The 12,159-nt window shown below is 41.9% G+C and overlaps 2 protein-coding genes across 4 annotated transcripts in view; one reads left to right on the top strand and one right to left on the bottom strand.

The window, feature by feature from the left end:
* Window positions 1-8,047, bottom strand: part of MARCHF5 (membrane associated ring-CH-type finger 5) — a 47,364-nt gene extending 39,317 nt beyond the window's left edge. Inside the window, exon 1 of one of the 2 annotated variants that reach the window (XM_084904354.1) lies at window positions 7,618-8,047. In XM_084904354.1, coding sequence (XP_084760480.1) covers window positions 7,618-7,652 — 35 coding nt within the window. In that variant the 5' untranslated portion in view covers window positions 7,653-8,047. The remainder of the gene's footprint in view (window positions 1-7,617) is intronic. The other variant, XM_084904356.1, reaches the window with a different exon arrangement.
* The window catches only part of CPEB3 (cytoplasmic polyadenylation element binding protein 3), a 177,824-nt gene continuing 173,592 nt past the window's right edge, over window positions 7,928-12,159 (top strand). The window contains exon 1 of one of the 2 annotated variants that reach the window (XM_084904324.1): window positions 7,928-8,015. The gene's annotated coding sequence lies outside the window, so the exon portion shown is untranslated. Of the gene's footprint in view, window positions 8,016-8,175; window positions 8,286-12,159 lie in introns of those variants that run through there. The other variant, XM_084904321.1, reaches the window with a different exon arrangement.

Raw genomic sequence — 12,159 nt, 5'->3', positions numbered from 1 at the left:
TAGACAAAAAACAAACAAACATTACTTATTCCTTAAAATAAATGTATAGCTTATGGTATTGGTCATATCATTAATCTGTATGTATAAAATGCTCCTCTATAAAAGACCAGTCACTTGATTCTACATGACTTAATATAATTTTTTCTAGTTATATATCCTTCCTAATAGTAAAATTTGTAAACAGTTCAAAGAATGGCTAGTTGGCCTTAAATCTAAGATTACTCAAGATCTCCTCCTAAATCAACTTGAGTACCTATTAAGTACATTCATTATTCCATGCCACAAGGAGCAAAAATATGTATAGAATTAATGTAGGCATACATTTAAAACCACCACATAAAACATTAAGTGCCAAGAAAAGATGTTAGATGCTATATGTAATACAGGAATGTTATGACAATAAGAAACACAGGATGAAATAGCTGAGATTTCATGAAAAGGAGAGAATTACACATGACAATTAAAGTTGGATTGGAAATGAAAAGGATAAGGGTAAATGGAAGTAAGAAATGCAGCAAATAAAGTTTAGCAATGGAAATGAACATAGAGTGATGGACAATGAGAAGACCAAAGTGTTGAAGTAGAGGTTTTAAGATATAGATATTACAAACTAGTTTCGAAAGGATGGATGACAAAGATTACCTCACTTCATAGGGTTCACTTGTGAGTCATTCACTCTTTATATGATTAAGTTAACTATTTAAAAAGTATGTGGAAAAAAAGGGGCCAAAACATCAATAGAAGTTTCTCACTGGAACACAAATTAACTAAGCAGGATACATAATCTAACAAAACAGCTGGCAGTACAGCCTCTCTTTGCAGACTCAAATTACAGGTGTTTATCTTGGACTAGAGGCCCAGTGCAAGGACTTGAGCACCAGTGGGGTCCCTTAGCCTGGCCTGTGCCCTCTTGTAATCCGGGACCCCTCAGGGGATGTCGGATTGCAGGATTTGGCCTGATCCGACACCCTGATCCGAGACCCCCTGAGGGATGTAGCAGTGCGTGAATCGGCAGGTGCTGGAGAGGAGCCCAAGTCAGGGCCTGGCATTGCTGTGCCTGTGCTACAGCTAGGCGGTAGCACTGCCATGGGAGAGGGTCCTGCTTGCCAGTTGTGAGCCAGGCTTCTGGCTGAACGGCACTCCCGCTGTGGGAATGCATTGACCACCAGGAGGCAGCTCCTGCATTGAGTGTCTGCCCCCTGGTGGTCAGTGTGTGTTTGAGTCACTGATTGTAACAGTAGCTTAGGCTTTTATATATATATAGTCTAGAGGCCTGATGCATGAAATTCATGCAAGGGACTCAGCCCTTGCAGTTCAGCTTCGTATGGAAGGTCGTCCCGCTGTCCAGTCTAATTAGCATTATTGCGCTTTTATTATTATAATTAGAAAAATCTAGGAAATCAGACTCCTGCCCTAGAGATCACTGATGAAAACTAGAGTGTAACAGAATAGGATAGAACAATTCTAGGATGTAGGAGAGAGAAAGAGAGCAATGAAATAAGTTTTAAACTGCTGCTGTTTTATTATATGTAGTTCCTTAATGTATTTGCATGGCTGTTTTATAGAACAGAACAAGCACCATTTAATTCAGAACAAGTTGAGAGATCTATACTCTGGTTAATGGAAGGAAGGCCCAACTTGACAATGGAAGAAAAGGACTAAAAGCGTCATATCCCATATATTCTGAAATGGAAACTATACCAACAAGACTAAAAATCTTCTCTATGTCTGTTCACTCAAGTGGAATGTAAGTTAAAGTTTCTGGATTCATCAAAGAGATATAACCACAATCATGACACATTACCAAAGGGCAAAGCTGGAGAAATACATCACAATGAAAGAAGTCATTTAGTGAGCATATACCAGTATTCATACCATACCCTTTGTCTGACCTTCATAAACTCTGAAAGCATAATTATTTCCATCTTATATAAGGAATCAAAGCCCAGAAAGGTAATCTGCCCAAGACTTCACATTTAAGCAGAAAGGTATTGATGCAATCTTGGCCTTAACTCTGCTTTTTTCACTGAACCATGCTGCCATATGTTTAGTGTATTCTGGCAAAATTTTCCATTTCTCAATTCTTAAGCAATTGTAGCCAGTACAAGAAATGCTGTTTCATTTTTGCTGCCATAAGGAGGTTTCACCAGAAATCTAAAATCCTTCTAATTGACTCCAATGTGCCAGATATTATCATCTTTTATCATTTTATGAATTATGGCATGTAAAGAATTAGGAGGCATGCATGTATGTATGGCAAGTAAAGAATTGCTACATAAATCTGGTGAAGAGGTGAAAAATATTTCTGGTTGAAATGTTCAGAAAAGCTTTAAAAATGAGGCAGAACCTAAACTGGGTCTTAAAGAATGGGCAGAACTTTGAAAGACAAGATTGAAAAGAAAACCTGTTCAGAGGACAACGAGCAAATTAGTTTGGCTTGGGCAAAATACATGTACTTATGTACTCTTCTTATTTTTTCTTCTTATGTATTCATTCTTTTTAAAAAAATATTTTATTGATTTTTTTACAGAGAGGAATGGAGAGGAATAGAGAGTCAGGTACATCAATTAGCTGCCTCCTACACACACCTACCGAGGCTGTGCCCGCAACCAAGGTACATGCCCTTGACTGGAATCAAATCCGGGACTCTTCAGTCCGCAGGCCGATGATCTATCCACTGAGCCAAACCAGCCAAGGCTATGTATTCATTCTTTTAAAAAACATATATATTTTATTGATTTTTTTACAGAGAGGAAGGGAGAGAGATAGAGAGCTAGAAACGTCAATGAGAGAGAAACATCGACCAGCTGCCTCTTGCACACCCCGCACCGGGGATGTGCCCGCAACCAAGGCACATGCCCTTGACCGGAATCGAACCTGGGACCTTTCAGTCCGCAGACCGACGCTCTACCACTGAGCCAAACCGGTTTCGGCTATGTATTCATTCTTAAAAAGAAGCAACATTTTAAAAAGATAGCTGGTGCCAGCCATATACTCTGTGTCTTAAACATAATTGGAAACACAATAAGTGTGATTATAGAGGGTCCTGAAGGGCAAGCTCAAGAATTGAAACTTAAGCTTAATAAGCAGTAAAAAAACAAGTGATTTTGAACAAATAAGACAATTGTTTATAAACAGTGTCTGTAAGGATATTCTAAGCACTAATATGTCATAAATAATGGGGGGGAGGTGGAGACATTGTAATTCAGTGTTTTCTTGTAGAGAAATGGGATAAAGGAATAGTTTCTGTTTTCAGTAAACTTCCAGTTGAATGTGCATGTTGGTGGTGATAAAGGGTGAATGTAGAAGGCTCTGAGACACATAATAGGTGCATTAAAAAACTTATAGCACTAGCTGGTTTGGTTCAGTGGATAGAGCATCAGCCTGTGGACCAAAAGGTCTAGGTTCGATTCCAGTCAAGGGTACATACGCCTCTCTGGCCAGGCGCTGGTTGGGGCTTGTTCAGGAGGCAACCATGATGATTCTCTCTCTTTCCCTCTCTCTTCCACTCTTCCTAAGAATCAATAGAAAAATATCCTTCAGTGAGGATTAATAAAAAAATAATAATAATTTACAATACAATGTGATATACTAGAATAAAAGGTTCTATGGAAACACAGGAAGTAATAACTCACTCTGCCTGAAGGAGTTGCCCAATGTTTCAAGATGATATATGAGCTTAATTATAAAGATGGGTAAGAGTTAGCCAGGTATTAAAAGGGAAGAAGTAATTTAAGCAAAAATAAGGAAATAAAAGAGCAGGATATATTCAGAGGACAATGAAGTGGAATGCAGAAAATATCCTTACGGTAGGTTGGGGTTGGATTATATTGGTAGGTCTAAACTCCTTCACTGGTGTCTTGAAAGTTTAGATTTTATCCTAAAGATGACATAAAGACTGGCAATTTTTAAAGCATGGAAACGACATGATTATAATTGTGCCATGGCTAATTCTGATACCACTTCTAAAATAGAAGAGAAAAACTGAGTCAGAGAAAGTAGAATCCACAATATCTGATAAGCAAATGAATTTGAAGGGAAAGATGCAAAAATTCTTAGGCTTTATGGCTGGTAGACTAGAAGAATGGTCTTAATAAAGACCAAATATTAGGAAGTCAAGATATGTAAAAAGGCAGGGAAATATCAGTACTTTAGATAGGTTAAAGTGCTAGTAATAAGTATACACAAGTAGCAATGTCTATTGAGCAGCTAGAAATGAGACACTAAAATGTGGAAAGAGATCAGGAATAAAGACACATCTAAGAGTCACTCAAATAGAGGTGAAAATGAGATAGTAAATGAGTATACTTTTCAGAAAAGACTGACGAGTGCTGAGGACTGAACCATACTTAAGTGATTGAAAGGAGAAAAAAGATGATATATGAGGAAGAAAAAAAGCGAAAGTAAATAGTATGGCATAACGGAACATAGTTTTAAGAAGTTAGTTTCATTTTCATTACATGTATTGGTGGGTGACCTTTAGTATACTTTTAGTAGAGCTACAGACAAGAAAGGGAAATGAAAGTCAAATTATAAAGAGAGATAACAAAGAGAAAATAAAAACTAAATGTCATAGGGGAATGAATTAAAAAGAAAATATGTTTAGGTATTTTATATATATATTTTTATTGATGTATATCACAGCTCAAAACAATTTTTAAAAAGCAAATGTAGTTTAAATTTTAGAAACAAAACCAAAACTATTTGTTATATATGGTATATAGGCATTAAACAAAGAATACTGGAAAAATATAAATCCATTTATGATAGTTTAGGGGGGACTGGGGTAAATGGTCAAAGGGGACATAGTGAAGTTTGTACTTTTTACATACAGATGGAAGTAAATATAGCTAATTGCTAATGATTTAATTCCAGGTATTGCTCTGTAATTGTCAAAATTGGATAGAGGTGATGGAGAAAAAGATGTCAACTGACAAAGAAAATGAGAAGTTGCTTTAACGGAAACTACGATAGTTATATAAATCAGAAGGTAATATAGGCAACATGTTCCTATCAGAATATTTTCTAATGGAATGTGCATCTGTGATTGATAATCCTCACAAAGTGAAGATTCTGATTCACTTTGCACGGCAGGAGGCAGGTAGGGAGAAGATTATTCTCCTTGCTTTTCCTTCATCTGACTATTGTGGGGACACTGGCTACATTCCCTGCTTACTCACCAGGTGCAAGTCAGGGATGCAAAACAACCTCAACACATTCCTGAGTGTTTACTGTGAGTCAGGGTACACAAAAGTCAAGTTTCCATAAGCATTTCTCAACAGGCTCAGACTTTGAACCTGAGGTCCAGTCCTGCAGATTATCATATTCTTTGTATTCTCTATCCATTTAATTCTAATTTTAAAAATATATATTTTACTGATTTTTTTACAAAGAGGAAGGAAGAGAGATAGTTAGAAACATTAATGAGAGAGAAACATCAACCAGCTGCCTCCTGCACACCCCCATTGGATATGTGCCCGCAACCAAGGTACATGCCCTTGACTGGAATCGAACCTGGGACCTTTCAGTCCGCAGGCCGACTGATTTTTTACAGAGAGGAAGGGAGAGAGATAGAGAGTTAGAAACGTCGATGAGAGAGAATCATCGACCAGCTGCCTCTTGCACACCCCCTACCGGGGATGTGCCTGCAACCAATGTACATGCCTCTGACCGGAATCAAACCTGGGACCTTTCAGTCCGCAGACCGATGCTCTACGGCTGAGGCAAACCCGTTTCAGCTGTACTATCTCTTATCATGAAATAATCCCTTTGGTTTAAGATAGTGTTTTCAACCCCATCAGAAACACCTGGAAAGCTTCTGAAACTAGGGTACGCCCATATTACAGTCACCTGCTTTAGTAAATGCAGTCAGAATTTCTATGTTTCTGTTGAGAAGTTTTAAATACTTCACCAGCACTCCTTGGCTTTTTACTTTTATGAAAATCTCCAAAGAGCATATGAAAAGCAGATAAGCTTTTGGAGACATAAACTTTTCTAAAAGTCACTCACATAAAAGTCAAAGCAGCATGCCCTCAGTGGAAAAAATATTTACAAAATACCCTGCACAAGAGTAGAGTATTATCTGATTGAAATTGGCAGTGATAGAAGGTGGTCCTATACAATTTGCCATTTTCTAAATTGTAAGAAAACAAACAAACAAAAAACTGGTAAATTATCAGACCTCTCCTAGACAACTGAGGAAAAAGGAAAAAAAAAATCACGTAGTATTTTATTTATAAAACAAATAGGTTCTGATGACCCATCGAGCACAAGGCTTTGATTCTAGCATTCAAAATAAACACTGATGACCGAGATTCTCCCTTCCTGGAGCCTGTAGATTATTTACACGCAAAAAAAAAAAAAAAAAAGCTGTCAATAAGTTTGACCTGAATGCTGACCTCGCGGTCAGCTGAATGGACCATTGGGTAATCCCAGCTGGAAAAAATAAAGTCAGCAACATGATTTCTATTAGATGTCTCAAAATTCTAAGCTCCAAAGGAAATGCCCCATTCTGGGAGGAGATGCTCTCCTGGGTGATTTGTGTGCTGGATGTGGTGGATCCAAACAGCGTTTTTAACCAGGTAGAATCGCAATGAAGGGAGGCGCCTTTCGTTTAACACATTACGGGGGACCTTTGCTCAGCAGAGAGCAGGACAGGGCCACCTGCTGACCTCGGTGGCAACGCGGCCCTTGGGAGTGGTGACCATCAGTATTTGCATTTAGCCTGCAGCACTGGCTATGCCGGGTAGTTAAGACCAGACGAAGGGGGAAATTGTGGACTAAGGCTCCCAAAAGTCAAGGGAGAACCCAAGGACTAGAATTTGAACAGCAGAGGGCGATGCATCCGATTTCACAAAAAGTTTTATGGACTGGAGCCCCCCCATCTCCCCCCTCCAGGAATGGCAAGTGGCTCCAACATCAAATGAAACTTCCCCGTGAACTCAATGAAATCGACAAATACGCTACGTGTCCGGAGCTGGGCTCCGGGAGGCTGTTTTCCGTAACCTCTACCCTTAGGTGTGACCGTTACGGCTCCCGGGCGGACACCCCCGACCTTATCGCCTGGGCGTGGGGATGGGCTGAGGCGGAAGGAGGGCTGAAGTCAGCCCATCAGGCTTTCCAAAAGATTGCTTACCCTTAGTTGTTTTTTTTTTTTTGTAAGAGCCTTGAAATTAACTAGGTGAGGATCATTCCCCCCCCCCCTTTTTTTTTAAGACAACCTGGGTCTTGCCAGTGACATCGCTGACACACACGTTTACAGCCCCGTTAGGAGAATAACAAAATAGGAAAAAAAAGAAAAACTCCAGCTGTGGCTTCAAACGCCTCCCTCCCATTGCAAAGCGGCGTTCCCACCCTACGACACGCTCCTCCTTTTCCACTAAGTTTCGCTTTCAAGTCTGCGCACCCCGGCCGCCGGCTGGGTGCCCCCCCCAAGTCCGGACACTCCAAACTTTCTGCCCCTCGTCCGTCCGGCCCCTGCAGGCCCCGGGGCTCCTCCCCGCGCGTCCGCCCGCCCGCCGGGCTCCGCGGGCACCCTGCCGGGGCGCCTCGAGGCCGGCGCGGGGCAGGGCCAGGCTCCCCGCGACTCGCGTGCGCCCCCCCAAAAGCTGCCCCTACCTGTCCAGCATCTGCTGTAGGGCTTGGTCCGGCATCTTGACGGTGGAGCCGGAGCACTCGCCTCTCTCCAAGGGGGACCCGGTCGGGGCCGGGCCCGGGGACAATAGCACTGAGAAGCGGCGGAGTAGGCCTCAGTCCCGCGGCGGCGGCGGCGGCGGCGGCCACGAACCCGCCTCCCAGCCTCCGGGGTCAAGCTCTGCGAGCCCGGCGGCGGCGGCGGCGGCGCGGCGCGGCCTGCGGGCGTCCCGAGGAGGCGGCGGCGGGGAGCGAGGAGGAGGAGCCTGGGGCGAGGAGGCGACGATCGCGGCCCGGGTTCCTGCCCGTCGGCCCAGGGTTCCGGTCCATGGACCGCGGGGCGCGCCGAGTTGCTAGCCGGGCGGAGGAGCTACCTCTGTGAGGTAAGAGCGTCCCCGCCTCCGTGCGCGCCGGGGTCACGACGCAGGGGCGGCCCAGAGCAGCCTGGGAGATGTAGTCCTCGCACCGTCCCCGCCGGAGGCTGCACCGCCCGCCCCCGACCACCGCCGCCGCCGCCGCGCCCATCGCCGCCGCCGCCGCCGCCCGGCCGGCGCCCTCCCGTTTCCTTCCTCCCGGGGGGGCGAAAATGTGCTCGGGGCCGCTTTCCAGGAAGCAACAGGATGTGCCGCTCCTCCGCTGTCAGTAGCAACAAGGTCAGCCCTCCCTCCCTGTGCCTGTGTCTTTCCTTCTCAGCTCTTGCCTTCAGGTGGGACCGAGCCAGGTAGAGGAGGGGAGGGGAGGGGGGGCTCCCTGGGCCATGTCTCGGGGTCTCACCAGCTCCGGCCGCCGCATCGGTCATCGTGGCGGGGGGCTGGGGGGTGGCACCCAGGACGGCTGAAGCCCTGGGCGCAAGGGGGCCGGTCCCTGCCGCGCCTGAGCTCCTTTTGGGGGGACTGAGTTACACACCAGCCTCGCCGGGGATCGGATGCTCGGATGCTGCTGATGTGATTCCTATGGGGCCGGTGGGCAGGGACTGCCTTGGCCAGCCGGTCCCCACCCGAACCAAGTGTGTTTGGGGTGGGGGGTTGGGGGTGGGTGGGGTGGGGAGAAAGTAGGGTCTCTCTCCCGCTCTGCGAACCACCCCCTAAAATGTGCCTGGGCTTCCCAGCGCCCGCCGCCGCCGCCCGTCTCCAAATGGAACACGTTGGTGAATAAACAGCTCTTGCTTACTCAGCTGTGGGTTGTCAGGGGTGTTTGTTTCTCTCTCCTCCGCTGCTGGCCACACTGTTAACCATTTCCAGTCGCCTGGACACCTCCAAGCAAGCAGGTGGATGTGTGTGTGTGTGTGTGTCTCTAGGTGGGGGTGATCAGAAGGGAAGCTAATGATAAATCACTGATTGGATTATCTGATAATCTAGGTGGGGGGGGGGGGGGGCCGTAAATTAGGTGGAGGAAAGAGCTGTTGGCTAAAACGAATGAGTCCTGTGGCGTTCGTTCTCTAAGTGCTGTGCTTGGTAGGACGTCTGGTAGGTAGTTTTCCCTTGGTTGTGCCTCATTTCTGCTGCAAGAGTTGATTTTTTTCTTTAAGTTAAGAAGTCTGTTTTAAGCTCCCCTCACCCCCACTTTTGAAGTCCTCCCTTTTTTTAATGGAGAAGTTTAAAATCAGCTGTTAATTCTCTGTTTAAAGTTTGCTTCCTGAATATATTTGAACTGGAGTGTACCTTGCCAGCGAGGGGAAATTAACTTGTGTCCAGAAGTGTATTTGGCCTCCAAGTTTCTGAAAGATGCTTTTATGAAAGGCTTTTGGGAACTTACATGATGAATTATAATTAATGCTTCACTTTTTTTTTTTTTCTTTTGAGATGAGCAACAGGCCCCGCTAGGGGATGGACTGTGTTTCATTAAATCAGGGTGTTTGATATTTTAAATGCCTATTTACTGCTCCTCCTACTGTATAAGCCTTCTCTTACCGTGTATTTATCTCTTAAGCAATAGCTAGCCACAAGAGATGGATATGTGCATTCCGCTCAGAAAATAGAATTTGATCCTACTTTGTTAATTAAATAGGCCAGTGCAAACTCGATTTAGTTTTATGATTTACACTATATGTAAAGGAGTTCTCACCAGAATATCTATATGAGCCCCAAATTGGAAAGTAATATGACACAGTTATTTTGATAGCAAAGCTGTGTGCGGATTAACATTTTTTTTTTTCTAAAGAGGATTTGATATTAGCATTTGCACGAAAATTCTGTTTCCTGGCTATGTCACAAATCCTTTGAAATAGAAAAAAAAAAGAAAATGCTGTTTTTCATCTCAGGAGTGATTAGCACCTGACCTAGTAATTTCACTCCTTGGTATCTATCCCTGAGAAATAGAAACATATGTCTATACAAAGACCTGTATGCAACTGTTCATAACAGCATTATACCCAATAGCCAAAAAAGTGGAAACAACCGAAACACCCATCAGCCGATGAATGAATAAACCAAATGTGGTATAGCCATGCAATAGAATATTATCAGGTGTGAACAAGGAATGAAGTTCGGATACACATGAAAACATTATGCTAACTGAAAGGAGCCACTCTCACACAAAAACACAACTTGTACAAATCCATTTATGCTAAATGCTAAGAATAAACAAGTTCAGATATAGAGATTAGTGGTTACCTAAGGCTGTAAGGGTTGGAGGGAAATGGGAATAGACTACCAATGGATATGAGGTTTCTTATTGGGGTGACGAAACTCAGACTTAAAGTTGGAATGGTAATTAATACACATGGTAAATTCTATTTCAGTTTTAAAAATAGAAAATAAAACAAAATTAGATTCTGGTGATGGTGGCACAGCTCTGTGAGTATACCAAAAGAAATTGAATCATACACTTAACATGAGTGAATTATGTAGTGTGTAAATTATATCTCAATAAAGCCGTTAACAAATTTAATTAACTACATATAAAATGTTCAGAAGGCAGCTAAGGAGAAGCAGATAACTGATAGTTCTTCCTTATCAAACTTTAATTTTTTAATATTTCTAAATTAGTATGGGAAAAATAATGGTTAATAAAACTCATGAAATAAATTACTTGCTGGCATTTGACATGAGTGACACATATACCCTGAATTTCAGTAGTGTCTATCAATATTGTGTTGGCTCTTGCATTTTCAAATAAGACTCAGAATAATAGGAATTATAATTTACTTTCTGATTTTGAAGGAAAAAAAGTCTTAATTATTTAGATCTTAGTCTGACCAAAAAAAAAAAAAAAAAAAAAAAGTTGAAATGCACTCCTGCATTTTACATGGGGTTTAGGTTTATGGTAACTGATATTCAGCCAAGAGAGTAACATGACTACAGCCCAAAATGTATTTTCCTAAATGATATATTTTGAAATAGAAATTAATCTACTGAAAATATTTAAAGATTCTCTAACTTCCAAGGACAAGAACAAGGATAGACAAGGTGGAATTATCTTAAAGAGTTGTGGAATATAATATTAATAATCCAGTAATGGATTTCAGTTTTAAAAATAGAAAATAAAACAAAATTAGATTCTGGTGATGGTGGCACAGCTCTGTGAGTATACCAAAAGAAATTGAATCATACACTTAACATGAGTGAATTATGTAGTGTGTAAATTATATCTCAATAAAGCCGTTAACAAATTTAATTAACTACATATAAAATGTTCAGAAGGCAGCTAAGGAGAAGCAGATAACTGATAGTTCTTCCTTATCAAACTTTAATTTTTTAATATTTCTAAATTAGTATGGGAAAAATAATGGTTAATAAAACTCATGAAATAAATTACTTGCTGGTAAAGTATGCTCTAAAGTATGTCAGGGAATTTAAGACAGTATGTTACTTTAATCTTCTCCTGTCACATTTATTTTGAACAGTCTGCCAAAAGAGGGCCCTGAAGGCATTCCATAAAGATAGTATAAAGTATCCAGGTACTTCCAAGGAGAATTGTCAATTACCAAATTTGAAAATAAATTGCAGCCTGAGTCCACATTGCTGGCCACAAAAAGTTCATAAATTCATTCAGCAGATATTTCCAGAGAGCTTATGATGTCCCTGGGTACTCCTGTACCACCCTTTACGATAGGTGCTACTATAACTACCATTTAAGGGCATACAAATTATCTAATACTGCTTAAATTTAAAAAAAATAATAAAACAAGGCACTTACGTATGTAATATTTCATAATGATAATGGTAGTATATGATGAAGTGTCAAATGAATGGCATAAAAAGTGATGTAGCCGTTTAGAGGAGAATATTATGGGCTAGTGAGTTAAAGATAGCTTTGTGAGCCAGGCCAGTGTGGCTCAGTGAACCAGAAGGTCATAGTTTGATTCTGGTCAGGGTACATGCCAGGGTTGCATTCTCAATCCTCCATAGGGGGAAGTAGGCAATCAATGATTCTCTCTCTAATTGATGCTTCTATCTCTCCTCCCTTTTTCTCTGAAATAAAAATTATATATATGTATATGTGTGTGTGTGTGTGTGTGTGTGTGTATATATATATATATATATATATATATATATAAAAGCCTAAGTGATCATTTCGACCAAACAA

The sequence above is a fragment of the Pipistrellus hanaki genome (assembly GCF_964339955.1).
Source record: "Pipistrellus hanaki genome assembly, chromosome: 14".
NCBI classification, from domain to species: domain Eukaryota; kingdom Metazoa; phylum Chordata; class Mammalia; order Chiroptera; family Vespertilionidae; genus Pipistrellus; species Pipistrellus hanaki.
Note: the sequence above shows the minus strand (reverse complement) of the source record. Positions and strands in the feature narration are given on the sequence as shown.